The sequence below is a fragment of the Balaenoptera borealis genome (genome assembly GCF_965194805.1).
Source record: "Balaenoptera borealis genome assembly, chromosome: 3".
In the NCBI taxonomy this organism is placed as follows: domain Eukaryota; kingdom Metazoa; phylum Chordata; class Mammalia; order Artiodactyla; family Balaenopteridae; genus Balaenoptera; species Balaenoptera borealis.
This window is the reverse complement of record NC_138866.1, coordinates 64,026,372-64,054,363: the sequence shown is the minus strand read 5'-3', so window position 1 is coordinate 64,054,363 and position 27,992 is coordinate 64,026,372. Positions and strand designations below refer to the sequence as shown.

General features: G+C 41.6%; 2 protein-coding genes across 3 annotated transcripts in view; both read right to left on the bottom strand.

Annotated features, from left to right (window-relative positions):
• LOC309625107 (uncharacterized protein) overlaps window positions 1-27,992 on the bottom strand; it is a 758,084-nt gene that overhangs the window by 283,825 nt on the left and 446,267 nt on the right. The gene's annotated exons all lie outside the window — the stretch shown is intronic.
• EGLN3 (egl-9 family hypoxia inducible factor 3) lies at window positions 205-27,903 on the bottom strand. Its single transcript, XM_082384275.1, has 5 exons — window positions 27,227-27,903; window positions 6,365-6,484; window positions 4,630-4,766; window positions 2,771-2,844; window positions 205-1,904 (listed from the first exon to the last, which is right to left on the bottom strand). The coding sequence occupies exons 1-5, from the start codon at window positions 27,581-27,583 to the stop codon at window positions 1,873-1,875; spliced, it is 720 nt and encodes a 239-aa protein (XP_082240401.1). The 5' UTR covers window positions 27,584-27,903; the 3' UTR covers window positions 205-1,872.

Here is a 27,992-nt window from a genome sequence, read left to right as displayed (position 1 = left end):
ATGTGCCACAACTACTGAAGCCCAGGCGCCCAGTGCCCGTGCTCCCCAACAAGAGAAGCCACCGCAATGAGAAGCCCTCGCACTGCAACGAAGAGCAGCCCCCACTCGCTGCCACTAAAGAAAAGCCCGCGTGCAGCAACAGAGACCTAACTCAGCCAAAAATAAAATAAAATAAAATAAATAAATTAAAAAACAAAAAAATGCTACAGCAGGAGAGTGAGTTTATTCAACAAGTATTTAGTGAGCCCTTACTATGTGCCAGGCACTATTTTAGGTGCTGGGAATACATTCCCTTGATTAAAAACGTACAAAAATCCCTGTCTTCATTGTGCTTACACTCTAGAGGAAGGATACCAGACAATGAACATAATAAATAAGTAAATTACATAGTAAGTTAGGAGGTGATGAGTACTACAGAAAAAAAAAACAGAGCAGTCGTGAGAATGAAGACAAGTCTTATCTGGAAATTTTCCAAAATCAGACACACTCACACAAAAATATGCTTCTTTCTTGGAAAGTCTATGTATCTGTCAGTGACCAAAGAAAATATTTCTGGCCCCTTAATGTTCATGGGATTTTCAAGCAAGAAATTACAGGGATTTTAAAAATATGAAAATGGAGTTGAAAACTAAGAAAAGTAACTTTCATAAAACAGGAGCTCAATACAGAGTTCTTGAGGCAGCGGAATCTGTGCTTACTGTAGGAGCAGAGCTTCCCACAGTTCTAGCAAATTCCATGATTCTGGCCACACTGCCAACCACAGTGGATCTGAAGAGTCAAATCTGTTGAAAAGAGGCTACTAGGGTCAGAAAATGTGGAAGAACTCAAGCAGCTTTTCAGGATTTTTTGGTTTATTTCCATTTCCTTTTTAAAATACAGTGCCCTAGTTTTTGTGATTTTCTTATTTTGTTAAAGAAGAAGGGTGAGCTCATTAGAAAGGAAAACTGAAAAACAGGAATGCCCACATTTCCAACTCCATTTCCAATCTCAAATCGTTCAAGATGCACACGTTTATTGTATATCAGTAGATAGACCCAGGTCTTTTGACACCATTGTCAGAGGTTGTCGGCTCTAAACTACCAGGAAGATTTTTTCCCCTTTGATTTAAATTCAAATTTCATTTCAACAAAGCAACCAGAACAATTAATGAATTAGGTTCTCTGAGTCAGAAGTGAAAATAGAAAATAAATGGTGTTGTCATCTTTGATCAGAAAGTCATATTTTCAGCAAAATGGGGCAGAGGCGGCAAGTCCAGTTTGCAGGACCAGGAAAAAGGAGTGTCCACCCACAGGATACTCAGAAACTGATGACTATGACAGCAGCCCTTTCTAGAGGTAATAACGTCATTAGGTTGTGATAATCCTCCAGAAACCCCAACAGCCCTGGATTAAGAACATCTGGAAATTGTTCAGATGACACAGATTTCTGTTTCCTGCTGTTAAGGCTTCAGTGATGCCTCTCTGTGGCATCTGTCGCCATCTAACTTCTTTGCAAACCTCCTCCTTTCAAATCAGGAAGTGTACATAAAGTGCAAGTAAGATTCAGTCCCTCGCCTGTGCTTCCAGGTTCTTACTTTGATACCCAGGATTACCAAATCTGACAATTAAACCGCTGGCCAGCTAGGTCGTCTGCAGGTATTTCTGGAGTTAGCAAATGAGTTCATCTGGCAAAGAGAGTGTCTGAAGGTAGATGCAGTCTTGGCAAGAAAACACAAAGTACCGTACGCAAGACAGGGATGTGAATGATGCAAGCAGTAGGGGGGTTCTCATCACCGAGTCACTAAAGAAGTGGCCTTCTTTGGATCGCCACTCTTAAAAGTGAATTCAGGAACTGTTACTAAAATGAATGAGGCCAGCGGATTTCAGATCAGGGTCAGTCCTCAGTGAGGGCAGGTTCAGTTTTCCCTGGGTTGGGAAGAGAGAAAAGAAAATGAAGAGGGTAAGGAACCAGATCTGATGACTTTCATGTCACAAACGTCACCCCAAAAGCCTCCAGCAAATGCTTCCCATCTTACAGAACAAAGTTGAGCGGAGTGCCTCCTGACAGGGCTTAGCAAAATGTGTTTTCTTTGGGATTTGCCAGGTAGACAGTCCAAATGGATCATGGGTTAGGCAATGTTACATACATCTTTAAGATTTCTTAGATTAATTTTTCTTGATTAATATGCCCATAAGCACTGTGACTCTTCAAGAAAGAGATACAGTATGTAACATTTCCCACATTTGGGGACCAGGAATTTTACCTTCCCTCAAACTAACTCGGCTTTCAATACAATGTATTTTGGGAAACGCTGCCTTACAATACTGGTTGGAGGGGACAGGAATGACCTTACGTCATATTCAGTATATATTACGTGAGCCCAGTTTTTTTAATGAGTCACATTCCCGTACCAATATAATAAATTAACCATTGTTGTTGGGATCCACTGTATTTCCTTTGCAATGTGCCAAAATCATGGGCAAAATTTAACGTTATGTTTGACGGACAAACATTAATGATCAAAAGTTAACTATTTGCTATCTATTATAAACTGTCACACAATCAGTGGACAGTCACAGGGGATGTCCTTTGCATTTTTTCTGATTTTTCCAGCACAGCTAAGGCCAAGGTTTCAGAATTAAGACCACAAGGCTGTCATCATATATATATGCAGTCTTGCATAGATATACGGCTGAGACTGAACAGAGTATATTAGAATATACATAAAAATCTGGAATAAAAGTCAAGGATTGACTTGATCAAAAGTCACAGAAAATTATCAAACACATACTAGTTAAATTCCTGAATTTCTTTTTGGCTTCTGCCCTTTCTTCAGCATCAAAGTACCAAACAGTCATGGCATATCTGTGAAAGATAAGTAGATATTAGAAAAGAGGTTTAAAAATACTACCAAAAAAAAAATACTGTAAATTTCACATAACAGTCATTTGTAAAGCCAACATTTAAAATTTTTCCTATTATCAGAGGTCCATCCCAATTTTAATTTAAAATAAACTTCTCTGGTTTCAAGTCTATTTAAATGTAATAAAACATTTAAGGAATTCCAAGTATGCTCCAGGCATTATCCTGGGCGATGGGAATTCAAATGGTCATGTGAATACATCAGCCTCTTTCTCAAGGAGCTCAGGCTCTAGCAGGCAGGAAAGGCAATTTAACAAATAATGTAACAGGTCAAGATGATCTACACAGAAAGGGCTAGAAGGGAGTCATTCTGCTAAAGACTGAGAGACCCTAAGTTGATGGGGAGAGCACAAAGGAGTGAAGCTTTGAAGAATAACTTATCAAATGACAGGACACTTAAAACTCCTGGCTTTTTTCTTTAGTTTTGGACATTGAGGCAAAGATGCAATGGAATACTAATGCCCTCAAGCTTTCTACTGCGTCCCATCTATGGGATAGACTATAATAGGAGTAATTTCATGCATGAGTTTTCAAAAAGTTTCATTTTATTATTATTATTAGTTAATGGAATTTCTATAGCACTTGATTTTTTCCAAAGGCTTCCCATCAACATGTGCTAATGTTTCCCCTGTGACCCTGGTCATAGAGGAACTGGGGAAGAACGAGGGAATTCTGCACAAATGACAGGGTCCAATTATTGTACAACATTAAACAAGCCACAAGCAGGCTTTGGTGGTAGAATCAGTTACCTGTTCACCTAGGGCACATCCCAATTTGATATTTCATATGCAACTCTATGCGGGGCTCAGATCTGTGATTTCTGGAGGGGGCCACATAAACCTTAAGCTCTTAACACCTGTGATTTTAATTTAATCAGTCTTGTTAAGGTTTAGTCATTATCTTTCCACCCAACCTCTCTCCTCCCTGCCCCCAACTGCTATTCCCAATTCAGGCTACACCCCACAGAGCTCCAATACCACCTGGTTTACAGCTTTGGCCATAAAACAAAGGCAAATGAGAGGCAGAATCTGAAATTAAGATTATATCAAGAGTTTCCAGATTAATACTAAACAATACTAAATTGTTCAGTTACTCTGAAAATCTCCCCATGCATGATCTAAAAAAAGAAGTCTGAAAAATCCAATTGTTGGGACATGATGGGTACAGTAAGCCCAATCCAATTTTGAGCTCAGGGAAGGGTAAAAAGGAAAAGAAATCAGAACAAATTCCTCTTTCTTTTTTTTTTTTTCTTTTAAGTTTTTATTGGAGTATAGTTGATTTACAATGTTGTATTACAAATTCCTCTTTCTTTTCTGGAGGTTCTTTCTCTGCTTGCAACTGGCAACTTGTAAACTCATCCAGAGCTAACCAGACAGAATTCCTGTTATGTGGCAGCCAACATTCTCTAGGGGTGGTTCAACATTAGGTTTTTTTTAAAGGGGGGTAGGGGGAAGAAAGGAGAGAAGAGAAAAATGCTCTGGGAAATTTGGAATCCAAGATGCTCACCTAATGGAAAACAATTTGTTAATAGTTCAAACCGATGTTAGGTTTGTGTACTAAAGAACCCAAAATTTCTCCTTTAATTTTTATTGACTTCATACAGGTTTGCTATCAGTTTTGGGGGGTGGTTGGTCCCTCATCTGCAGAGAACACAAGTTTAGAGAATTCTCTGGGAACTGGGGTTTGTACACGAAGCTTCTCAAGAGGAATCGTGGCCCTGGCTGTTACCTGATTGCATAGGAAGGCTGGACTTCATGTGGGTTCCTGCGGTCTGACCAGAAGAACAAGAGTCTGTCAAAAATGGGCTCCACATCCGCTATGAACGATTTCCCTTCTGGAAATATCCGCAGGACCCCACCATGTAGCTGAGGGCCACAAAGAAGGTCGATTACTTCCTCACACATAGTTCATTATCAATGATATTTCAGCCTCATCTAGAAACAAAGCCATCTTCCAATCACCACTCCAAGCGTATATTACTCCCAAATTTTTACTTCAGCCTCATCCTTTGTATTAAATGTTATTTCAAATTTGGCTAGACATATCTCCTTATTCACCTCCCACCAAATGAAGCCTTCCCACCCTCACAATCACGGAGTCCATGGATACAACATGGAGTACTGCTAGGTCAGATCATACAGAATTGCCAATATTCGATGGTTTCTGACCTATAACCCCCTCCCGCCCCTCCCCCTGGCAATTTCATATAGTTCAGTCTAATACTAACAGCTCCCTAGGATAGTGACCACACATAACCTCCCCTTCAATTAGAATTTACAGCTTTCTTTTGAGCTCCCCTATCTCCTATCCGATTTCATCAGTTGGAAGTTACATGCTCTTTTTTCTGAACTCTCAGACCACCTTATCTTTCATGACATATATCACTCTCTTCCTTGAATTACTTTTTTTTTACATGTACACCCAAGCTGTCCTACTAGAATAACCACGTCAAGGTAGAATTCAGACCTCATACGTCGATGTTTCCTCACAGCACAATGCCTGGCACTAGCAGGCACTCAGATATTTTTTGAATGATTTCGTACTTTGCAATTTATCATCACTGATCTGGCAACTTTACCCTCTCGCCTATAACACTACCTTTCAAGATTTTAAAGGACAACTAAGGGATATACTTCAGTCACGTTACCAATAGGGAGCTGACACAAACCTTGTCACTAATTCACTGGTTTCCCAGGTTTAGTTTTTCTGACCCCAGATAAAATATCCTTGCTTTATGACACCAAGTATCTGGCCTAATGAACAGCGAAAGGAGATGCAGAAGGTTCAAAAGCCAAATAAGCCTGAAAAGTTCTCCAACGTCTCAGACTCCTAAATCATCCCTAACTTTCAGAAAGCATACAAATTCCAGACAAATGTTTGTCAGTGCGGAACCAGACTTCATATCTCTATCTATATATATGTTCAAAAATATAAAAATAAGCCATAAAACCTTTGGCATTCACAAACCATAGTAAACCATGGCAAGAGGCCACCAGGGAGACATTTTACCCCAAGAGGGAGGACTGTGTGGGAAACCTCACTTGGGGATAGTTTAATATCCTACAGTTCTATTTTTGTGAAATTCTCTCAGTGTTGGTCCTGGCAGGGAAAAGTATATATCTTATTCCACATTGAGAATCGAGAATCCTATCAGCTCTGGATTAGACTAAAGAAATTGATCCCCATTCCTAAAATTATAAATTATTTTCTCTTCATCAGCCATCAAATTATAACCTATAACCTAATAATGGCCCTACCCACCCATCCCCATCAAATTAACTACATATCTATTATTTTTCATCTCATCAACTTTAGTACTAACACCGTAAGAGGAAAAAAGAAAAAATATGAAATAGAAAGGATTCATCAGTGGGGATTATGAACTGCAAACTTTCCTCTAAGTCATCTGAATTCTTTTCCTATAGTTCCTAACCCCTCACTCTACTCCCATTATTCCAAGTACCTTGGCATCCCAGTTCTTGTTCAGATAGTAGATGCAGGTGATGCAGCGGCCGTCACCGCTGGGGTTGTCCACATGTCGAACATAACCTGTTCCATTTCCTGGGTAGCAAGCCACCATCGCCTATGGAGAAATCCCAAGGAAGCTGGTTAACAAAGCTGAACCAATCTTCTCCCACCAGTGAACAGCTGAGTAACACAGTCTCCTTGGGTGCCACGTGACATAGGTGACTGTTGGCTTCTTAACTTCACGTACAGTACATGAATTTGGACTCTTCAGCATATATGATTAACGGCCAAGTTATACCTTATGGCTCAGCCCAGTGGAAAGTAGTTCAACAATATTCCCACAATTCTAGAACAGTTTGGACAGTATCTATGGTTGTCATTAGGATGCCCCACCTTTCTTCAATTTTTCTTTTTGAAAAAGCAGGTTCTGGGTTCCCACCCTAGAGCCACAAAATCATAATCACTAGGTTTGGAGTTTAGGGATTATGCATTATTGACAAGTGCCCCTGAATCACCGAATCACCCACTATCTCAATCAATGGCTAAAGATACTTGCATTTACAAAGAGACAGGAACCAATGACGAAGGAGAAAAAGGTTAGGCTTGCTCAATAAAATGCTTAGGACAGAAAGAAGAGGGGAGGGTCAATGGAAGCTGTGCCCTGACTTGGTTTGTCAGCATAGATGACAGTCAGATCCAGTTCATAGAAAAAGCCACAGACACATCTTAATGCATTTTTCAATGCTTGTCTTCTTCCTACTGACAATTATCAAATTAAATGATAACCTGAAATTCTCTTCCTTTTGCCCAAGCGCTACCTGTATCAGTCAGGTGGAGAAATAAAGCAGGAAGCCAAACTAAAAATCCTACTAAAAATTACTATTAGGGAATTACTATGAAGAGGGTAACAAATCTCTACTTGCTCCCTGGAAAATTTATAGCAAAGAGTTGAAAAAAATAGACAAAGTGTAAAAAGCCAGTTCTTTTCACAGGACACTGCCTTATTTCTAAAATATCTTTGTAGGGATGAGATACATGCAGGGAAGATCTCGGCAACAAAAGATGAGAAAAGGGATATTTTTTCTGTTTTGTTTGCTGATGTATTCTTAGTGTCTAGAACAGTTCCTGACACACAGAAAGTATCTGTTTAAATTTGATTTTTTTCTTGAGGGGGGAGGGGGGCACCGTGGGGCTTGTGGGATCTTAATTCCCCAACCAGGGACTGAACCCAGGCCCTCAGCAGCGACAGCACGGAGTCCTAACCACTGGACCGCCAGGGAATTCCCTTTCTTGTTTTGTTTTGTTTTAAAATTTGATAAATAAATGAATGAATAGCAAACAGCTCTTTCCTCTAAACAGTAAGTTTACTTTCTACCTAGATCAATAGAGACTTTTGTCATTTTAAAGCATATCTTCAAACATACATGTAGCGATCCAGTTCACATTTTCCTTCATAAATGGCAAGACTGTTTCATTGGTAAAATAACCAGTCAGGTAGAGCCCAAACTAATAACACTAGTGGCTCAATGAATCAGCTTCAAAACCATGGGTGCCAAGTCACTCCCAGTGGTAACAGGAAGACATGAACTAGGCATGTACTTGAAAGGCTTCTTGCATACTAGAACAAAAATAAGGCTGAATAGTAACTTGGCTTTACACTGATCTTAAGGCTTAAATCACCATATCTCTCAAACGTTATATCCCTAGGAGGCTAGCAATCCCCATATCCTGCCTTTGAATGTCTAAAATGTCAGTGCAATGTCATCTTAGAGCTGAAGTTAGGCTGTTAGCTTGAACATCTTTCAGAGGTGGAATTCTGAGGCTACTGCAATCGAGATTTAACAAATGATGGTACCACCAAGCAAAGGATGGCTTGGGGAAAGGTGATTGGTAGCAGACAGAAATGATGGGTCTAGCTGGGGAAGAAGAGATAAATGAAGTCGCCTATAATGACTAGGGAATTACCCATCCCTGGAAGCAGCTATTAGGATTATAAGAGCCACCACTGAGCCAATAATGAAAGTCACTTAAGCCACAAACAATTATAGGCTGAATTCCCTACCAACTCAGCCTCTCCCCACTGTGAAGCTCTGAAAAGAAGAAAAAGTACTCCATCAATGCTACATAATCGGGCAGAAACAGAGACACAGATGTAGAGAACAAACGGATGGGCACCAAGGGGGGAAAGTGGCGGGGGAGGTGGTGGTGGTGGGATGAATTGGGAGATTGGGATTGACATATATACACTAAAATGCATAAAATAGATAACTAATAAGAACCTGCTGTATAAAAAATAAATAAAATAAAATTCAAAAAAAAAAACGCTACATAATCTTATATTCTTAAACAGCTCTACTCTAAGGAAAAGGTCAGTGGTCTGGATGTCCGCCATCTAATTTACTCTGCAACTAATCATGTGATCCCAGGCTTGGTTTCTTTCCTGTAAAAAATGGCTTGGGTTACCCAGCCTCTGACGGTTCAAGAAGATCTCAGAGTCTACCTAAGCATCAACCCCAGAAGCAGCAACAGAGTTCTTCAGGGCATTAGGAAGTGCTTAACTGCCTCAGGACTCAGCTTAGATTAAATACTGATAGAAAGAGATACAAACTCACAAAAGTACATCCTTTTGTATGTACTGCTGCATCTATAGAACGCACGCATAGAGAAGGAACTAGCACATTCCAGGGGACTTATCATTAGGACAAGACTCCTAAGTGTCAGCAAAGTATCTGATTGCTTAAGGGAGAGAAATATAGAGAATTTTTCTGGCCAGAGTGAATCTTCACCTTCTCTCCTGGTTCCTGAAACCATAGCATCAAGTTCAAAACAATGCAAGCAAATCATTGTGAGCCTCAGTGGGCCTGCTGAAACTACACAGGCCAATTTTATCAGTGTTTTCTGGACAAGAGCCACAGGAGATGGGTCTTGGCTTGGGCACATTCCCAGTATCTGTTGGGTTTTGACACAGTCTAAAACCAGGAGGCTAAGGATGCGCTAAGAAGCAAGGCTCACTTCAATGACATCACGCGTTTCTGTGCCAAACTGTGCACGGGGCAGAAACAAACCCCGGAAACTGATCAGTTAGTTCAACAGAGCTGCTATCCAAACCTCATCAAGCCAGGAAGGGATTTAGAGTGTACAGAGGAGGAGAACGCTCCAGGACAATAAGAACATCACCAGAGCACTTCAATGATCACATGACAAACACGCTGCGCAATAGCACTGACACCCATCAGGAGGAAGTCTCACTTATCGCCGACTTTTTATTTGCCAGAACTTGCGGACTAGATTAATATTTGAAATTTATACAAGTTTAATAACGTGTTAGTGTGACCTGCAATAGCACATACAATTTAGTCCTATACTTCTATGCTTGGATGGGCAGACAAATCCACATGTCCCTTTATGTGTTCACCATCCTTTCCTATGGCCCCATCGTGGACACCCCCCACCCCCTGCACCATCCCCAGAGGCTTCTCCATAGCTCTGTAGCAAAAGGAAATGAGTGGAGAGGGGTGAACCCCTCCCAGGCTCCCAAACTGGCTCTAGACCAGAGACATGTGCTCTGGATACCTACGCGGCCACGTTCAGGCAGTAAATGTGTAAGGATTCTTTGAAAATGTACACAGACATATAGAACTTCGACAGCCAAACCCAAGTAACAAAATCTGCTCCCCAAATGCCACAGGTGGAAAAGAAAACAGTTTCTGTTAAGGGGTATTACTGAGTTGGCTTCATAAAAAGCCATATCTCACCAATCCCAAAGGTAAAGTTGAAAAAGGAAAGTCCAGGATTTCCATCCCAATGCCTAAACAGAATGTTCTTAATTGAAACCAGTTTGATCGCATATATACACCATTTCAAAAAACTGGCATCATTGACCTCCACTGTCCATTCATGGGTGGGAAGGGGATACATCTGTCCCATCCCAGCCTCCACTCAGATTCACCACTTCTCTAAAAACAATCAACAACATAGATGTTTTATAGAAACGTATTTTACATCACTCATGACTTCAGCGTCAGTCACTAGTATGACTTGATCTTAAAAAAGAGAGTGACGTTTTACATAAAGTTTAACTCAGCAAATTAAAATAGTAATCAAGTCTTATTTTATTTACCAAATTTGCAATAAATATGAATCCATTTTTAAAAATTTATCAAGAATAGCATAACTTCAAAGCTGCCAGGTTGAGTGACCTTTAAACTGGTATTTTGGTCCACGGCCAAATGCTAGGTCCCTCTAACTGTGAAGCAGAAATACCAGCCAATCTTGGTAAGGATTTGTTTTGAATTACGAACGGTCCCTAGCAGAGCATATTTTAATAAAATGCCACCTAAACACAGAATAACCTGTACTTAACCTCTTCACACCTCAGTTTTCTCATCTGAAAAATGGGTTTATGAGGATTGAAGGTGATAATCCATGTAAAACAGCGCAAGGCCTGGCACACACTAAATGCTGCTTAGTGTCAGCTATTTTTAAAACTGATGATGTGCATGTTTTTGTGTTCCCCTCCACTGGGGCTTCAGAATGTCTCCCCTTCAGGGATCCGATCCTACCTAAGTGCTTTGTAGCTTCGAACCCAGGGCTGGCAAACTCATATAGCCTGTGGCACTTGCAAGTAACATAAAAAATTGAAGCTAACCAGGTATATATGTGTCAAAACTCTAGAGTGTGTACTATGCTACCTACAACTAGGGAATTTTCTAACCTTGGCAATGAGGGGCCGGTGTTCCAAAATCTTCAGATTTTAGGACAGTAGCAGGGAACTGAACCGGATTTGGATGTAAACTCTCCTGTATATTTTTTATCCCGATTGTTAAATCTGGGCCACAAAAAAACATATCAGGCTGGATTTTGAGATCACTGTCTGAGGCTCTCCTAAGAGATCAAGCTACTCCCTGTTACTTCCTGAGCTACAAGGAGGCACCTTCCCCATTTCTCTTTACCAGGCTCAGCTGTATCCTTCATCCTTCAGTGCCATCCACATTGCACAGGCCTCCGCCAAACCTCTCTCCCCTCAAGTCCTTCCCCCGTGTCCGCTCTGGATATAGCAATGGGGGCCCAGGATCCCTCCTCTCTTTACCATAAGACACTAACCACATAGAGTATTAGACGTGTAAAGACTTGAGAAGAAATACACAAGACCATGCACCTTGGTTAGCTTGGAAAAACAGCTAAGCAAATGTAATAGCTGAAGTTTTCTGGCCAGAAATGGGTCCAATTTATACTACCTAAATCGGACAAAAATCATATGATATCACTTACATGTGGAATCTTAAAAAATGATACAAATGAACTTATTTACCAAACAGAGATAGACTCATAGACATAGAAAACAAACTTATGGTTACCAAAGGGGAAGGGGTAGGGGATAAATTAGGACTTCGGGATTAAAATATACACATGACTATATATAAAATAGATAACCATCAAGGACGTACTGTGTAGCACAGGGAACTATACTCAATATCTTGTAAGAACCTATAATGGAAAAGAATCTAAAAAAGAATACGTGTGTGTGTGTGTGTGTGTGTATAACTGAATCACTTTGCTGTACACCTGAAACTAACATAATATTGTGAATCAACTACACTTCAATAAAAATTTAAAAAATATATATATTACCTAAACCACTTAAATTCCTACAATACAATATTTACAACGCATCTTTACAACATAGTCGCAACTATGCAAAGCTTTCTCCAACAGTTTCAAGAAAATGTCACTAAACAACAGTTCACATTGTGGCCAGTCTCTTACAAAAAAGCAAGCTCTCAGTGTGATGATGAACAGCTCATAAGCAGAAAAAGTGCTTTAGAGTCTTTATATTTATTCTCATGTCATCTAGATTGGCATAAAGAAATTAGTTGGAGATAATGTAGGCACTTTAAGGAAACAAGTGTGCAAACTGTCACTAGTTATCTTGGCATCTTGCTTGTTATCTGTCTTGTTAGTTAAGAGCAAGCCTAGCTAGTTCCTTCCTCCTAGTGCCCTAGTTAAAGACTGATGTAACGAAATGAGAGAGAAATGGGAAATATGCTTTTGGTGGGCAATAGCAAGAGCTGTGTCCGGCTACCACGTTCCCCTTCCCAAAGTTTCAGCATCTGACCATACAATTCAGAAGATTCAGAACATCAGACAGTCAATGTCCATCAGGTAAGTAATCTTGAAAACGAACCCCAAGTTATTCACTAAAATGTCTTCTATTATTCTATTTCTATCCTGGGAACTTGTGCCTTCCTCATGTGTCCTAAATCCACACTAAAAATTCCCCTCCCTGAACCCACGTACCCAGAACTCTGCTACATATAACCTCACCTCCAATTTAGAACAATAATCATTATGCCCCCCATACCTGAACTTAGTTGAAATGCAGGAGCTTCAGTAATTCTGAAAATGAAAAATCAGAAGTTATTGATATAAGCAACTCTCAGTTGCTCTGGTGAAGTAGGCCTGCTGGTTCCTCCTGATCAGGCAAGAGCATCCTGCCTAGAAGGGCAGGGAATTTACCATATTCACTTGAAAACCTGTCCTCGGGGAGACCTTTTTCATCAATGCCCCTCTTTACTATGAACTTGGTCCTAACTTTGGGATCATTCAACCAACTATCAACAACTATCAAGACTCTGAAATCTTCTACTCAGTTCTCTTAGCTCCTTGAAATTCTTACATTAAAGAGCTGGGATCCCACACCCACCCTCAGAAATATGCATAGATGCGCGCGCGCACACACACACAGACACACACACACACACACAGAAGCACGCATAAGATCACAAAGGGTTCACGGGCTTGTAAGTTCTAACTTAACTAGATCAGGATTCGATTTCAGGGGATCCTGTACTTCGTGCATGAACCTGAGTAAATCACCCTGAACTTGAGTGAATCACCCTTCCCCAGAAGCCACTGAAACTCTCCGAGGCCAGGAATTTAAGAGACTATTGTCACTCCTTTTCGAATTCTGCTTAATTCCTCTCCTTGGAGGGGATTCAAGCAGAGCCCTGCAATTAAGCACAGTAAACAGGCCCCGGAACATCGACACAGCAATACAGGCTGTTTGGGTTTGGGAAGGCGGCCCTTCCCGCAGAGGCCTGGCTCCCGGCCAGCGGGGTGACGGCTGAGTGACAGGGCTACGTGCGCTGCGTGAGGGTGGCAGCGAGCCCACACCCGAGCACACAGCCCGGCAGCCCGCGGAGGGAACCGGCACGGGAAAGCCCTCCCCCATCACTACCCCAGTCACCAGAGAAATGTACTCAGTAAGGGCTTCCTTGCAATTATGAAATCCGCACAAGTCAGCCAGGCCCTGGGTTAAGGACATTAACACAGGCATTTAACCGTATCCATTCCGCTACCCCTCCTCAAATCGTTAACAACTGCCATTTCCTGAAGACCCATGAAGCCAGGGAGCACTTTAGGGTGGCAATTTACACGTATTCTCTCATTTAATTTCCAGGTTAAGGGGAAGGTGGGCAGCGGTCACCTGCCCTGAGTCACCCTGCCCACAAGTTTTCGGTAGAAGTCATTAACCCTGGGAGCTATCATATTGACCTAGAAGTTATCTTATTCCTATAGAAAAACAAATTCATGAGTAATCCTTAAGGCAATATGGGGGTAGGGACGTTTCACTTCCTTTGATGTGAGAAACAGACTTATCAGTAAATAAAACTTTACATGTAGCTCTCTAAAGGCTTTGAGCCGAATAGAAAAAAAAAAGAATGTCTGTGACCGCAGGATTGTCAGAGAATTAAATATGGTTGGCTTTAAATTCTCATCTGGAATGAATCCTAAAATACTTGAGGGAAGCCATGATAAATACAGTTGGTAAGACAAGATTTTATTGAGTAATATACAAAAATATATAGTTACCAATCAAAACATGTCAAGAAAAATGCCTTGAAGCAATGTTCTTCAGAGAAACCAGGAAGCACTTTACTTGCAATTCCCAGTGACTCTGAGGAGTCTTAATGTGGGACAATGTAACTATGTTGGAAAAAGAAAAAGTTAAAGAACTTTCTAGGAAACCAGATCTTACATTCACATTCGGATTTCAGCACTTGGAAAAATACATCTGCTGAATGAAAGGAATGACACACAGCAAGTCAGAACTAGAACTCATGAAACTCGGGAGGCCCATTTATTTACTGAACAAACATGTGTACGTGCCTGACACTGTTCTATGTGCCTCCCAAATATTACCTCATTCAATATTCGTAACAGCTCCATGAGGCAGGAACCATTATTATCTCCATTTTACAAATGAGGAAACCGAGGCACGAGGAGTTTAGGTAACCGGCCTTTTTGAACCCAGTTAGTCTGGCCTCAGAGAGTGAGCGCACGCTTTACGGGCGCAGCTTATCCTTTGTCTAACATTAATCGGTTCACCTCTTTTTTGAGAGAACTAAGATCTTCGGTTCTTCTTGAAGTATTTGACTTCTTCTCACCCTCGCCTATCACCCTTGCCATAATGATAGAAAATCACAAAATGCAAAAAGAAAGAAAAAAAAAAAGAGTGTCCTTGGTATTGAGTCTGTGAACTAAAAGCTCCAGGGCAGTGAAGGGGGTAGGGGGTAGGGTGCAGGTAGGGTTGTATTTCCACAAAAGCCGAGAGCAAAGGAAACTGACTCAGTCCCGCAGCAAAACACTAGTTGTCCGAGTTGCCTTTGATTGGTTATTCCCACTGCAGGACAAACTCAATCCCACTCTAAACTCTGTAGCCCCATATCTGACTGGGATGCAGTTGGTCAGCAATCAGTCTTCTCCCCAGGCTGCTCTTCCCCTTACCTCGGGGTCTGTGGAAGGAAGTCAGCCTCTCCAGGACCTTTCCTTTTAGCTCAGGTGAACACCAGCCAAGGTTTTCAGACTTTTTCAAAGTCAGAAAGCAAATGAACAATTAAGAAAAAACTTTAAAGGAAATACAGAAGTGTATTTCCCTTGGGAAGGCACCTGGTAAACTCCAAGGAATCCCAGGGATGAGACAAATTTTCCTTACTCAGGTGCAAAGCTTATTCAGGAGACTCTTAACTCCACTACTACCACATTAATTAGAATTCACTGAGTACAGAACTTTCTAATATCAAGTGAATTAGAATACGCTGGATACAGACCCACTATGGCTTACAGGAGGGGTGAGATCTAGAGGACCACTCAGACACGTGAAAAGTGAAAGGCTCTTCTGAGAGAAATGTATAAACTACTTTGGGGAGCAGCAAGGGGACTAGAAATAAAGGAGTTGCCTGGCCCTGAGTCTAGGGGGCAGCGATGGTGAACACAATTGTACCTATGTCCCTTCAAGATGGGGCTCCAAGAGAAGCCCCATTTTACAAACGTGGAAACTGAGAGAGACAAAAAGTGACTTACGGGACATTATAGAACTAAGCATGGTCTTCCCACTGCTAAACACTGCTTCTAAAATATCAGGAAAAAGTTGTTCACTGAAAACAGGTGCAATTATTTCCAGAGTGACCATGAATGAAATTGTCTTCCTTCAAGATAACACAACAAAGGATTCTCAAATGATTATCATGGCTTATCAAATAGAGGCTCAAACTATATTAACTGGGAAATCAAAGCCCTCCATGCGGAAGTAGGAAAAGGCAAGTGCCAGCTACTCTCCAATCTCTACCTAGTAAAACCTTTGATTACAGTCAAGCTGGATTCGTTTTTCGGCTTTGCTTCCCCAAAGAGTCCCACACCTCAGCCATCTTACCCTAGAGGGTCAGAAACAACCCTAGGCTCCTGTGTGGTGTTCAGTTAGCGCATAATCGATACTCAATACTGACAGAATCATCTGCTCTTTTCCAGTTTGTTCTCACCCCAAATCACTACGATGCTTTCTTGTTCTCCCTGGTGCCTTGAGCTTGCACTCCTTGCCAGGCTGTAGGATACAGGGGAGCAATACTGTGCAGATATTAACAAATAGTGTTCCCCTCCATTCAACGCAACAGGAGAGAATCAGTTCCAAATTATACTCCAATTCTGATTCTGGAAAATTAACTTTTATTGGAAAAAATAATAGAAAAATTGTGTGCGTTGTGTGTGTGTGTGTGTGTACTTAACACGTTAATGTGTTTTTCTCAAAAATTTCCCAAATGAAACAAGAACACTTGCATTTTTTAGTTTTAGCAATGAATTAGCTCAGATCTGATCAACTGATTGAATGCCGATTTTCTCACTGATAAACTCCAGGAAGACAGAGCACCATCCCCATTTAGCCTCCTCATATTCATTTTATTCAGTGGTTCTCAAACTTCAGCCTGTATGAGAATTGCCTGGAGGACCTGTGAGCTTCTGATTCACTAGGTTTGGGGAGAAGCTCAAGAACATGCATTTGCAGCACGTTCCCAGGTGATGCTCATGCTGCTGGTCCCACGACCACGCGGAGAATCCATGGCTATTTTGTGGCAAAGCACGAGTTTCTATGCAATGCCTCACCCTAAATAATAAAAAGTCAAGGGGAATTAGAATTAGTCACCTGCACTAGTTAACTTGGAGAACAGGAGATGGTGGGTAAAGCAGGAAGTGAGAGGAATTCCTATAGGGCAGTTTCTGGCACAGCCCTGGCATCATGATTCCTGAAGCTGGCAGGAAACATTCCAATTGCAACTCTGTAGCATTGCTGAGGATTACTGTCCTGTCAGCGCTGGGGTGTGACTGTGGATAGAGTCAGATCTCTTCTTCAGGAATCCAATCAGAGGCACTGAAAGCACCTATTTGCCCTCTCAAATAAAATTTTAGTCTCAATTTTCATTGAATTCCTTGTCATCTGGAGGTAGATTTATATTATTGTACCCATGTTACAGATGAGGAGAGTGAGGCTCTGAGAACTGACTTGCCAAAGATCACAGTGAGACAAAATAAAACGTTAAATGTCCATCCCAGTGCCTAGTAAGGTACTGACCAAATTAAGTTCAAATATAAAAATAAAAATTGACCTTGTTCCTAAAGAAGTGGAGATTAAGGTCCTGAGATGCTGCCTGCCAGGGTCTGAGCGAGGACCAGAAGCCAGGGTCCTAGCCTCGTGGTCCCAGGCTTCTCTGAGGCAGACCTCTAAGTATGAGCTGCCAGGATCTGATGTGACTTGGTACTTTCTAGGGCCAAGCATAGAGTATCAGAACTAAGAAAAAAAAAAACCTTACAAAGTCAAAGTCCCTCCTTTGAGATGGTCCCTCACAGCCTATTAATGTAATAAAATAGTTAAACCCTTTAGCATCAAATTAGGGACCAGGCTGCAAAACCTTTCTTTTTTCTTTTTCTTTTTGGCCTAACAAAATATTTATAGCACGAATGGATAAAGAAGTTGTGGTACATATATACAATGGAATGTGGTACATATATACTCAGCCATAAAAAGGAACGAAATTGAGTCATTTGTTGAGACGTGGATGGATCTAGAGACTGTCATACACAGTGAAGTAAGTCAGAAAGAGAAAAACAAATATTGTATATTAACGCGTGTATGTGGAACCTAGAAAAATGGTACAGATGAACCGGTTTGCAGGGCAGAAGTTGAGACACAGATGTAGAGAACAAACGTATGGATACCAAGGGGGGAAAACCGCGGTGGGGTGGGGATGGTGGGGTGATGAATTGGGCGATTGGGATTGACATGTGTATACTGATGTGTATAAAATTGATGACTAATAAGAACCTGCAGTATAAACAAACAAACAAAAAACAAAACAACTAATACTAAACTTTCTTTGGGTTATTTGTATGGAAATATGTTAATATAAATGTTTCAGACATTACATGAAATTTCTAAAAAAACATATATATATATTTATAGCTTTTTTTTTTTGACACCCTGACATCCTTAAAATCGAAGTTCCTTTTAAAGATGAAATTAAGTCAACAATAAAGGACTATTGGAGGCACTAAAAATATATTTCAAGCTTAATAGTCTCTGCCTTCAAAGAATTTATAGGTAAATGAGGCAGGCAGGGTAAGCAGCAAAGAAATAAATGTACTGGGGTGGCCCGGGTTGAGCCACCCACAGAGTTCTAGGAAGCAGAAGGGAACTTCACGGAGAAGGCAGGAGGATGGATTTTTGAGGAGAAGACAATGGGGAAGCTTGGTTTGCCTGGCAAATCCGTTTCTAGCACTTCAGGGATCCGGAGGGCAGGAAGGCTGTCAGTGGGAGATTAAATGTAGAAAGGTCAGATGGGGTCAGACGTGGAGGGCCTTAAATGGCACGCTAAATTCACAGCATATACGGTGGACAATGGGGAGAGAGCTCGGTTGGGTGTGTTTTTGTTTGTTTTTTTTTTTGTAAGCATGGAGACGGCATGATTAGCGTTGGGTTTTACACTGCATAACACTGGCAAAGCTCATTAAAATGGATCACAAGGAGAACAAGAACCAAAGGCAGGTGATTTCTGATTAAAGTAGGTATCTTTAAAATACTTCCCTCCTCAAGGATTTCTACTGTGAAAGAAACAACATTTAGTTTTTTAAAAAAAGACAAAACTTAAGGTTCCACAGGGAGCCAAAAAAAAAACCCTCAAAAAGCCAAAACAGCACAAAATAGCCAAATTTTGACCAATAATATTGCACATTCCTGAATGAACCTTCAACATTTAAAACAGTTTTGTTTACCTACTCCAAACAATCAAATTAAACTGCAAAACAATATAAATAGGAAAGAAGCCATCCAAAAAAAAAAAAAAAAAAAAGACTCACTGCCAACTCTGTGTGGGGTATTGAGATTTCTAAGTAATAGTCCCTCAGGTTTGACTAGACAGATAGTAGAACTGGGAGGGGATGTGGAGGGAGGGGCACAGGCAGAATCTGTGATCTATTTGTCTGGAGAACACAGAGCAAGCTCCCCCAAAATGTTCAGACTGTTTAAAACAGTGTATCTTTACTTCCAAGCAATGCTCAGAAAGAAGAGTATTATCCTGAATACTTCAAAACAACTTCAAGTTGCCCTAAGAGAACCAAAAGTAGATGTCACTGACACCTGGAATTGTGTTTTTCCATTTGTCTTCTTCCCACTACTATCAAGACTACTATCATATTCTTTGAATCTCTGTATTTTGGAATTATTTTTATATGGTGTTATTATTTTGGCTTCATTTTGGAAACAAAAATAAGAGTTAATATGAGATAGGTACATTTACTCCAGAACTTGAGAAACAGTGATCATTGCATCTCCTAAAGCATGAAAAATTGGTTTGACTAAAAATAGAACTACCATATGACCCAGCAATTCCACTCCTGGGTGTATGCCCAAAGAAAATGAAAACACTGCTTTGAAAAGATACATGAACCTCAATGTTCATAGCAGCATTCTTTACAACAGCCAATATATGGAAGCAACCCAACTGTCCATCCACAGATGAATGGGTAAAGATGATGTGGTATATATACAACGGAATACTACTCAGCCATAACAATGAACGAAATTTTGCCATTTGCAGCAACATGGATGGACTTGGAGGGGATTATGCTAAGTGAGATAAGTCAGATGGAAAAAGACAAATACTGTATGAATCACTTGTATGTGAAATCTAAAAAATACAACAAATGGACAAATATAACAAAACAGAAGCAGACTCACAGATACAGAGAACAAACTAGTGGTCACCAGTGGGGAGGGGGGCAGGGCCAAAATGGGAGTTGGGGAGTAGGAGGTACAAACTATTGGGTGTAAGACAGGTTCAAGGACATATTGTACAACACGGGGAATATAGCCAATATTTCGTAGTAACTGTAAATGGAAACTAACCTTTAAAAATTGTATAAAAATAAAAAATTAAAATAAAATTGGTTTGACTTAAGGAGGTATTAACATTGTACTGAACATGGAGGACACTCAGTAAGTAGGAACCAAATGAATCCAACACAAGATGTGAAAGCCTACATTACACAACTGCAAAGCCATGGGTCTGTAAGGCTGGGACTGGGTAGAGGCAGGGGGTAAAAAATATGACACTCAGTCACTACCAGCTCACCAAAAACAAGAATAGGAACTTACCTACAAATCAATATCAAAAGAAGATACAAAATTAAGGTAAGAGCCATATTGGTTTAAGATTGAAATAATCGAGGGAAACAGGGCACAAATTTCTATGTATAAAGAACCAAGCTAACTAATCTTGCTTGGCAAACAGACACATAGTTCTGAATCTGAGCCAAAGCCAAATTCCTTGGTTTGGCATCATAAAATGATTTGTCTGTTGAATTTACAATTCCAGTGTCTCTGGATTCAGCTACCCACTGGGCACCCCTGGCAGTTGCCCAGCAGAATATATCTGAACTATCATTACTGTCAGAACATGTGCATTTGACAAACACTGGAGAAAAATGACACTCATTTCTTAGAGCAATATTAGTTAACAGCTACAAAGTGCTGCTACAAAGGAATTATCAAAGTCTGTAGCTATAATAATTAACGAAGAGTTAATAACCTTCTCCGTAGTGCTAACCTGCAAGCTGCTCCTTGGTGTTCAGTAGACATGGGTCAAACTGTCATTTAATTTACTGGAGGCCACAAAGGTGAGTCAAAATCAGAGGTCTTGCCAAACTGAGCAAACACGGTCCAAAGGCGATATGCCCTCTGAACTTTATCTTCAAGTGCTAGGATGCTTCTCAGATGCGCTCTGCTTATCATGGGTTAAACTCCACCCCCAATTTTAAGCTCATCAGAGAAGTCTCCCAGACACGGTGCATTTTCAGGACAGAGTTGTAACACGCAACTCCAAGACTGCTTGTTATTTATCAAATCTGAAATTTTTCTAGCCAGAGTTGGGAATCAGGGAAGCATTTACAAATTTTGCTTGAGCTGAGTAAGGTCAGAAAGGGAAATAATTCATGACACCCACAAGTCGAATGCACAGACTGGCTACTTAATTCCCACCAAAGGATGGGTGCTAATCAATTTTAAGTCAGAATTATATTTAAAAATTATAAACCACTGGCCATCTGAATGTTAACGCCTATTTTCCACATAAATAATTCTGAAAACGGTGAACGTATTCTAATTCCTTCAAAAAAAGAGCCAGATGGACAAAGGAGATAAGCAAGTGTTTTAAGATATTCCTGGTAAATTAAAGACCATGATTGATTTTAAGAGGCTACATCCTAGCCCTAGTTTTCTTGAGCTTAAAATAGTTAATAAAGTAGAGCAACTTTTTTCTTTTCCTTAAAAAAAAAAAAAAAAAAATGCCCAAATAAGACACTGACGCAGCTGACTTCACCTACCGACCGGGTCTCCCAGCCCACCTGACTTATGAAGCAACCCCAACCGGGGTAGCCCCTTCTCCATTAAAGCACTTTGCTCAAGCCCAAGACCTACGCCAATCTCTTCTCAAGGGCCTATGCAAGACCTCATTTCTCCAAACACAAAAACCACCTAATTGTTGAATGATTGAGCAATTGGACAAATGTAATTTCTGATACCTCCCTAGCTCCAAAAACCTTTATTATTAAAGTCCTAATAGTTTTGGTCACTTATTTTAGGCACTTCATGTTAAGTAAATAGAGAAACTGGACAAAGCCCAAAGAAGAGAAACAAAAATGACTAATCAGTGTAAAACTGGTCTGTTTAACCAGAAAAAGCGAAAACAAAGTTGGTGACAACCATTTCACGCCACTCAACTTTCAGCTTACTTCTTTAGGTGCTTTTATCATCCCTTTCCTTTCCACCTCCTTTCTCCCATCCATGTACAGATCTACCGCAGTGCAAGGCATTTAATGATTTGTGAATGAATAAATTAAATTGATACCCCCTGATTTCCCGCTTCACTGCAAGCAGACAAGGTCGTGGTGGAGTGGCCAGTGGCCCAAAATTGAACAAAAGAAATTATAAAGGAAACACACATACGCACCTTCTTTTCTTTGTTCCCAAGTGTCATTCAACAAAATAGACAAAGAACACTATGAAAACTCACACTATGGAGAAACTTGCTTCACTGTCACTGAGGCTGTATTCTGTAAATTATTTCCTTCCTCCAAGAGCTAAAATACAAAACCTTTTATTAAGAATCCTCACCTTACAGAAAGATGTTCCCGTGCTTCAAACTCAGTGCCTCCTCCCCCTAAAATACCTTATTTTTTTTTTAATTAATTAATTTATTTTTGGCTGCGTTGGGTCTTCGTTGCTGTGCACGGGCTTTCTCTAGTTGCAGCGAGTGGGGGCTACTCTTTGTTGCGGTGCACAGGCTTCTCATTGCGGTAGCTTCTCTTGTTGCAGAGCACGGGCTCTAGAGTGCACGGGCTTCAGTAGATGTGGCGCGTGGGCTTCAGTAGATGCGGCGCGTGGGCTTAGTTGCTACATGGCATGTGGGATCTTCCTGGACCAGGGCTCGAACCCGTGTCGCCTGCATTGGCAGGTGGATTCTTAACCACTGCGCCACCTGGGAAGCCCTAAAATACCTTATTCACAGATAAATTTTTAAGATTTTAATTGCAGAAACACCATGTATGATGCCTAGTCCCCAAACCTCATGCCGTAAGAACTGCACCTCTCATGGGCCCTGGCAACTAACTGTATTTGTGATGTATGATTCCACATGCCCTCCCAAACCATCCCCACCCAAGGTTGACAGGTCCTCTCTCAGGGGATGGAAACAGGGATTCTAGAATGTTAGTCAAGTCTCTGTTGAACTCAAACTGAGGCTGAGATGGCCACTGTGGGGTAGCCATCTTGAGCCGTGCGCATGGAAAAGCAGCAAAAGCTGGACGGAAGGTAGAGAGGGCTAGAAATAAAGAGTACAAGCAGAGAAGCAAAGATGGAGGCCATAGAGCACCAGAGAAAAGAACTAACACACCAGCTCCCCTGGACGTTAAGGACTTCCTAGTTCCTAGTTCATGGCTTCAGGCTTCTGTGAACCCCAGTTGCATTTCCTGCACTTGGGTCCTGAGAGAGATCCTGATCTTTGAAATTCATTATCCCAGGTTTGTCTAAAGTAGTTTACAACCATGCTAAGCTCCGAGTCATGAATATTCCTGATATCCCAGGAGAAGGAAGGGCCAAAACTGTTCTTGCTCTAGCAGCAAAGGAACAAATCCACCATTTGTAACATATTTTTTGTTATCTACAACTTACTGCTGTTTCATCATTTCTCTGTACAGTTTCCAGGGGAGGACTGACCTGTTGATTCATAATACAACCCCCATAACCCTATCATCCACAGCTACTCCAGTTGGGGATCCTAAAAACCAAGCTGGTTAACAAATGCTTTTCCTGCAAATAACAGTAGGAAAACATTAGCACAGCATTCCATTCTCTTCTTCAAATGTACTTAACTGACCCACTTCAATGTTTGGGTTTTGTCTTTTTTCTTTTTTAAGCTTGAGAATAATCAAGTGTGAGCTAGAGGATCCTACACTTCAAAAGTACACGTGAATGTAAGCTCTAGGGGGCAGCGATGATGCCTGTCTACCTTTGTATCCCCACCCCTGCACAGTACCCCACGCTGAGTGAACATTTGCTGAGGGAATGAAAGGAGGGTAAGTAGGAGCCTAAGAGTCAAAAACACAAACTCTGGGCTCAGACAGACCTGGGTTAGACTCCCAAATCTCCCCTTAGAACATTTATGAAGGCTCAGAATTCTGCTAAGAATTTTATGTACACTCTCTTATTTCATGCTCCTTCCCCCCGCCAAAGCTTTAAGGTATTCCCTCTCATTTCACACTTGGTGAAAACTGTGCAACTTACCTGTGGCCACAAGGTTAGTCACCCCAAGTCCAAGACCCTAACCCCTATGACAAACTGCATTTACTGCTGACTTCGTGTCCTTGGGCAAATGATTTAATTACTCAATTTGCCAAAGATTATGGTTCTGAAGACTGTCAGACAGTGTCTGAAAAGTGCTTAGCACAGTACCAGATGGAGCCAACGGCTCATTAAAAGGTAGTTATTATTATTAGAGTTACTAACTTCTGCTGCAAGCAGAAGCACTCTTGGTTCTATAAATTACACATTCTCTGGAAAACAGCCATGTCCAAGATCTAGGCAGCCAAAGCAAAAGGAGCAAATTAGGACCAATATTTATCTTGGATATGATCTAAGTTCTCCAATAGGGAGTAACAGATAAGAAATCTTTTCATAGCCTGAAAGCAATGATTGTGCTTGAAGTTAGGGGGCACCATACTGCTGTATATCATAGAAACGTCTGCCCCAGAGTCTTCAGCACCCTTGGATTTTTCTCCAACAAAGCGGAGGTAGATGAATTCTGATCAGTTAACACCTTTTGTGGCAGGAAGGGGAACACTTTAATATTTCTTTCCATACCCTTCCACAATTTCAATTTTAGGCCCACTATATTCCTATTCTATTTCCAATGCCTCTACCATTGTTTCATTGAGATAAAGAGCATTATTATCTTCTTCAATGACCTTTAAAAGTTCAGGGAAAAAAGTATTTCATTAGGATTAACAAGCATAACACCAAGAAATCTAAAGTACCTAAAAAAAAACTGGTCTAAAATACGTAAACGTATATATTGGCAATTGTTGAAAATGGGTGATAGGAGCTCATTATACTAGCCTCTCTACATTTATATATGTTTGAAAATTTCCATAATAAAAAGTTACAAATAAATGTTTAAAATAAATGTACAAATTCTACCTTTTAATAATTTAGATTTTACTGAATACCTGCTTCGAGGATGGAGCAGGAAACTGGGTCTGTATCACTACTCTGGGAAACAGCACAGAGTATGGCACTCAGTTGAGGGAAGAGAAGTAAATAAGGTTAAATCAAGGTGGAACTAATATAAATCATATAGAAATGGAATGTGTTTCTACAATGCTTTAACAATGAACTTCAAGTAAGAGACCCAGGGCTACAAGACATTACTAAGGAGACTTCTTTATACAAACAAACCAAACTTTTTTTTTTTTTTTTTGAGTACATATAATAATTGTTTGCTCAAGCCTGGTTTACATTTGGTTTTAGCTGGCCAAGGAATATCCCAATTTAGAGGTGATTTTTCTAAAGGGCAGAAATAAAGAACTTTGTGCCAAACCGCTAAAGGAAAGCTGGAAATCAAGGTACGGGCAGATGTGTCTCTTCAGCGGACAAAAGATGAATTTTCTCTTTTCAGTTCACAGTCACCTTCTGAAAGCGTTAACTGAAAAGTTACTTGTTCTACCCAGATGATAATCCATAATTGAAAAATCATATCTAGAGAGCTTTTATTTTTCCTTACCCAGACGTACACAGTGCTTTTCATTCAATTTGTGGAGTTAAATTCGAGCCTAAAACCCTACCATTGTCCATTAAGTCAAAGCTAAAATAAGAACAAAAACCAAAAAAACTTAACTTTCAAATATGTCAGTGACCTCTTTCCATCAATGAATTCTGATCTGCCTCCCGCAGAGCAAATTCTGTTCCTAGAATGCTAGGGGTGAATTTCCTAACACCAAAATTTAAAAGAAACTCTAGAAAACTGATAAGAAGCCACCTGCTGTTCTAGGTTGAAGTTATGTACACCTCTTCAACACTGAGGACAGCTGGTCCCCTCCTGACCCCATCCCAAAGGCGCGGTCATTTACAAAACAAGTGCAAAAACAAAACTAATCAAGACAAATGGCTTTCTACTCCATCACCAAAACGATGCAACAAGAGTAAAGAAACACTTTACCATCAATCTTCTACAGAGTCTGGCTAACTGAATTTTCCCCTAATCAAAGTAAAATTTAGGAAGCAGCATTTTCTTCTAAGATTTACTTTATTTGCATTCTATTAAAAACAGTGCTTTCAGATATTCTAACCATGTCCTCCTGGCTTGAAAGGTATACAGCAATCTCTTCTCTATTCCACTCGCCCAATCCAACCCCTTCATTTCTATACACTTCCAGTCTTTACCACTTGCCCTTTATGAAAAGTATTCCTCTTAGTTTATGGGACAAATGAGACAACAATGGTATGTTTTATCACAGGATCAATCTTAAATTGAGGAATACAACATACAGTGTGACAGAGTAGTACATAGGTGAATGTTCACCTTCCTTCTCATGCTAGTATGTTTTGCCTCACTGTGTTAAAGTAAAACTTGTCTACAGTTCTGAGTGCCCCTTGACCAGTCCACAATAAAAGAGGTACAAAATCACTCTCAGAACTGCCCTGGAAAACTGGCTGGATTATCATTTGTAGAAAAGACTGAGTAGCTCGACTATCCCAACGTAACGTACACGCACCTACATCATGGTACTCCACGTTCCCATATTTCTGCCAATCTACCTGTAAATGTTTCCAAGAAAAATTACCACCCAGGGAGTGACTGCTGGCCATTTGAACAAAAACATGGTTTCTTTCCAGAGGTACTTGACTACCCTCTTCTGATCACTTAACTGGTTGTTCTCAGTGGATTTCCCCAGCAATTGATAGTTAGGAAAGGGGGCTGGGGCTCAGCACCAGGAGAGAATTTTCAACTCAAGTGGATGATCAAATAATGTCCTGGACGCAGAAAGCCAAGGGCAGCACTAGAAAGTGACGATGATGAGCCTTACTCCTTCACAGGTCAAACTCTTCCCACACCTGCCAAACTCCACAAACCAAATGCCACACTGTGAAGTCACACTGTCTCTAGAATTCTCCAAAAGTGCTTTCGTTGGAATCCCCTCTGAACACAATGAAGGGCTGACGGGCAATATTAGGTGACTTGAAAGTAGACATTTAAGATCATGAGTTCGCGTGTCTCGGACCATACATAATGTTTCTAATAACCTGTCCCAACGTGGGGCGGGGGAGTGGGGGGTGTAGGGGGGAACCAGGCGGACTTCTTGCTTCTTGGTTAAAAACTAAAGTTCGCTTGCAGCCCTGCGAAGGCGACAGACAACGGACTCCGAACGTCCCCAGTCCCCGCGGGCTGCAGCAGCGGCCGGGCACCCGCGCGCGTCCTACCTTGGACCTTTCCTTGACGTAGTATTTGCCCAGCCGGCTCCCGCAATACAGGACCAGCCTGTCGATGAGGGACAAGAGGAAGCTGATGGCCTCGCAGCCTTCCTCGTTGCCCCCGATCCACGTGATCTGGTCGCCCCGCAGGTGCCGCTTGGAGACGCCGGCTCGGGGCCCGGCCAGCTGGCCGTCCCGCAGGGCCCCGTTGCAGTGCAGCTGCTTGACTCGCTCCAAGACACAGTCGCCCACCACCTCGCCCAGGAAGTTGTCCAGGTAGCAGAAGCCGACCTCGTGCAGACAGGGCACGATGTACTCCAGGGCGATCTTCTCCAGATCCAGCCTCATGATATGTCCTAGGGGCATCTCGCCCGCAGAGCCGAGCTCGGGGACCCCCAGCGTGCACCCGGAGAGAGAGCGACCTGCGAGCGCGCTGAGCCGAGGCGCAGGGAGCGTGGCCCGGAGTTCAGCTACCTGCGGCGGCCACGGTCCCCGAGCCACCGAAAGTTGCTCGCAACTCTGGGGACGAGGGATCCCGTTCAGGGACCAGCGGGAGTTGTGCGGGGCTCCACGACTCAGCGCCGGACTGGCCCAGCGAGGAGTCGGAGGGCCCCTTTTGGAAACGCGGAGCCACCACTGGCGCGGCGGCGGCCCCAGGCGGGGAGAGGCTGAGGTCCAGCCCCTGAGCAGGCCGACTCGGCGCGTCACGGGCCCCGCCCAGGCTCCGCCCCAGGACCGCCTCCGGGACAGCCCTCCCCCCCCCGGCCCGTCACCC

Coding starts and splice junctions, on each gene's coding strand:
- EGLN3 (XM_082384275.1), bottom strand. CDS start 27,583: ATGCCCCTAGGACATATCATGAGGCTGGATCTGGAGAAGATCGCCCTG. Junction 6,485..27,226: donor ACGTCAAGGAAAGGTCCAAG/GTAGGACGCGCG, acceptor ATTTCTCCATAG/GCGATGGTGGCTTGCTACCC. Junction 2,845..4,629: donor CAGCCTTCCTATGCAATCAG/GTAACAGCCAGG, acceptor TATCTTTCACAG/ATATGCCATGACTGTTTGGT.